At 40.8% G+C, this 3,361-nt stretch overlaps 1 protein-coding gene across 1 annotated transcript in view; it reads left to right on the top strand.

Moving 5' to 3' along the window:
• LOC117935231 overlaps nt 1-3,361 on the top strand; it is a 22,394-nt gene that overhangs the window by 1,661 nt on the left and 17,372 nt on the right. The window contains exons 4-5 of the mRNA XM_034857368.1: nt 1,542-1,602; nt 2,779-2,871. Coding sequence (XP_034713259.1) covers nt 1,542-1,602; nt 2,779-2,871 — 154 coding nt within the window. The remainder of the gene's footprint in view (nt 1-1,541; nt 1,603-2,778; nt 2,872-3,361) is intronic.

Consider the following 3,361-nt stretch of genomic DNA (forward strand, 5'->3'; position numbering starts at 1 on the left):
TCCTCACTCGCAGGCTCCTCTTCTGCTTCTCGGTAAAGTATACCGACGGCAGTGGCTAACGTTACCCAGTCCATCTATCATTTTGATACCTATTTTAACGTTTCTTTTCTGATTTCAAATAAAAGTGAATCCCGAAATATGTTACAAGGTTTTCTTCTCGCCGTTGTGTCGTTATTTATACAGTTATTGGCCCGTGATACTTAATAGCACTTTAGATGAAAACGTAACAAAACAACAAGGCGATGTGAAAGGTGATCGTCCATGCTTTATTATGAATACACACATCAAAGCTAACTATAAAGTGGCAGCCCCTCTATGCTGGGGGTGTTGCGCAATAACAGGAAGAACGCTTCGTCTCAAAACTGTCAACAGTGTTTTGTGTGCTTCTGAACTCGCGAGTACAGTCTTCCAGGTACAGCCAGCAAGTACGGTCTCCCCAAGAACACAAGTCCGTTCTTTGCTTACTTGGTATTGAGAAACGCCCATGCTTTCTAAAGACTTTAATGGCAGAAACAGAAACCTTTCTCAGTAAGCAGAGAATCACTTAATTTAATTTCTTCATGCCAGTCCTGGATCAGGACCACTTCTTATCATAATCATAGTGAAACACATCTTTGAAGTGTTACCACCTGTCTTGTCACTATGAGCAATAAGATTATGAAATAATGTGACAGTATTTATATAAAAATTACATCCTTCAGTTAATGATAAATTCCTGTTTCTTCATTGTTCCTTTCAAAGTCTTCCTGTCACTTTGCCCATTGTGACAGAGTGGAGCAGTGAGTGAGGGACACAGCACATGTTTGACAGGAAGAGACAGCAGTGGTGTCCTAGCACAGCTGAGAAAAAAATGACAATTTCAAAGTGAGAAATTTGCATTAAAAGAAAAACACAGTGGCTTAGCGTCTGTCATAACAAAAAAAAAAGAAAAATCTGCGGCTGGATGTTTTGGAAAGACAAAAGTGTAGATGCTAACCAGCAAGCAAAAAATAGCATCAGTAAAGTCTCAACTACAGGAAGCCTAGCAGTTTTTTTAAGATCAAGTATGATGCTACCTAATGAGTTTCAGACCTGTGGAAAGTACTCACACGTGTACAACCAGATATGAGAGCATTTTAGAAGAAAAAAAAGTTGCATTTTGGCTATCTGAGAGGTACACAGTGAATCAATCCTTCAACAAAACCTGTTATGTTGGAGCTGGACCTTAGAGGAAGATTGTATGATATTTGTAATGGATGGCATAACAGTTCATACAACAACAATAAATACACTAAGTGTGGGGTGCAGCCTTTCATTTCTGTTTCCATAAATTCTGGTTGTTAAAAAATAATCTCTTGAAATTGCTGTAAAAATGCAAACCGATCAAAGAACTTACTGAAAGATGCCTGATCTTTTGTTTAACTGACTGTGTTTAAGACTGTGTGAGTATGTCTTTGGCTCTTGAGGATTTGGGGATTTGTGGTTTCATGTTTCATTCATTGTGATTGAGTTGTCTGGGCTTGCACTGTGTGTACCTTATGTGTCCCTGTGACCCTGTCCAGCATGTTTTCCTTGTACACCTGGGGCATGTTCATTCTCTAAACTGTGTGGTGTCTACGGAAGGTCGGTGGTTCGATCCCTGGCAGTCCCATGTTGAAGTGTCCTAAGGGAAAGACATAGAAACCCAAATTGCTCCCGATGCTGTGCCATCGGTGTGTGAATGTGTATCTGAAGAGCAGGTGGAACCTTGTACGACAGCCTTGGCCACAGTGTATTTGCGGATGGCAAATGGTTCCTGTATTCTATTGAAATGCTTACGTAGTTGTATAGACTAGAAAAGAGTTATAAAAATACAGTCCATGGTTTCCAGGTTGAATGATGTGTCCTTGGAATATTGTGCAACAGGCTTTGAGTTATGTGTTCTCTCGTTTTTGTGGGTGTGTCATTTATCCCTCATGCTCAACACTGTGCCACCAACCAACCCCCACCCCACTCGGCACACACTGTGATGGTGCACTAACTTATGTTATCTGTGTAGCAACGTGGGACTGTTTTCATGACAATCATCAATATTACATTTACATTTGGATTTGGTGTGTGTGTGTGTATGTGTGTGTACGTGTGTACGTGATGGAAAGGTGTGTCAGATGTTGTTGGGTGAACATACATTCCATACGTTCTTTCTGTCTCTTAGCTAATAAAGAACAGAATCCAGAGCGAGGAGAGGCAAATACAGAATTTTCGAATTATTAAGTTAATATGAAATGGTCAAACTGGTTTTGAGGCCTAGACAGGATAGTTATGATGAAAAGAAGGCCTCTAGTCTTGCAAGGCTAAATGCCTCTATTTTACCAAGGTGGTGGGCTCACAGTGGCAAGATGCGGTCATTTCAAGCACCTCCAGACGATCAGTCTGCCTGTGGTAGAAGGAAGTGAAAAACCTTAAACCTCCTGGGGAAGCAGGACCTGAACGGCTGGACTCAGCTCTAGGATCCCCTGCTGTGAATGCTGTATGTACAACTACTGTACAGTATGTCAAACACAAATCAAGGAAAACAGTTTTAGTCTCAGTTCAGATCTGAAAAAAAATGATGAGCTTTGTGATGGAAATCTAAATGGACCACTGCCTGTACAGCATTTGAGAGGGGAGCGTGGGGGGGGGGCAGAAAGTTTAATTTTGTCCACTGGTGATGACAGTAATCAAGACATCCATGTGGTGTAATGGTGCACAGGTAAAGAAACCCCTAAATGCACAAGGACACGTTGCTTTTCTTTTCTACCTTGACCTGCGTGTCTCCAGGACCGTGTCCCCCAGACCGCGTATCCCGGATGGTGTCCCCCGGGCCGTGGTGGTTTGGTATGAATACACAAACCGCTACAGCCCAACATGCAGGTAAATGATTATTGCTTCTACACAACTGTCTAAATCTGTAGTCAACTTAAAAATAATGTGTATATTCTCACTTACAAGCAGTGTGAACACCAATTACAGCATCTGTGTTACAATATTTGATAAAACGTTGGTGTCCCCTTTAGGTTTGATGTACAACTACACATAAGGCATTTTATTCAGTCTCACCATAAGCATGTTGACTATTATGTCAACATTTTTAGCAGTGGACTGCTTAAAAAATACATTTTTGGCTTTAAATTTACTGACAACCACGGAGCTGTTTGACGATTTTAGGTTATTTTTGTGATAAAGGCCAACAAAATGTCTGTATCTTTTACTTTTAATGAGGGGATTAGACAATAAAGGTTCGGACGAGTCATTTTCACATCATAGCAACTTAAAAGTATTGTCAAACAACATGTTCTGAAGAATAACTTGACACTAACTTTCTGCACCAACACGTGTTTTCCTGACAGCATTAATGTGGTCA

The sequence above is a fragment of the Etheostoma cragini genome, chromosome 19 (genome assembly GCF_013103735.1).
Source record: "Etheostoma cragini isolate CJK2018 chromosome 19, CSU_Ecrag_1.0, whole genome shotgun sequence".
Lineage (NCBI taxonomy): Eukaryota > Metazoa > Chordata > Actinopteri > Perciformes > Percidae > Etheostoma > Etheostoma cragini.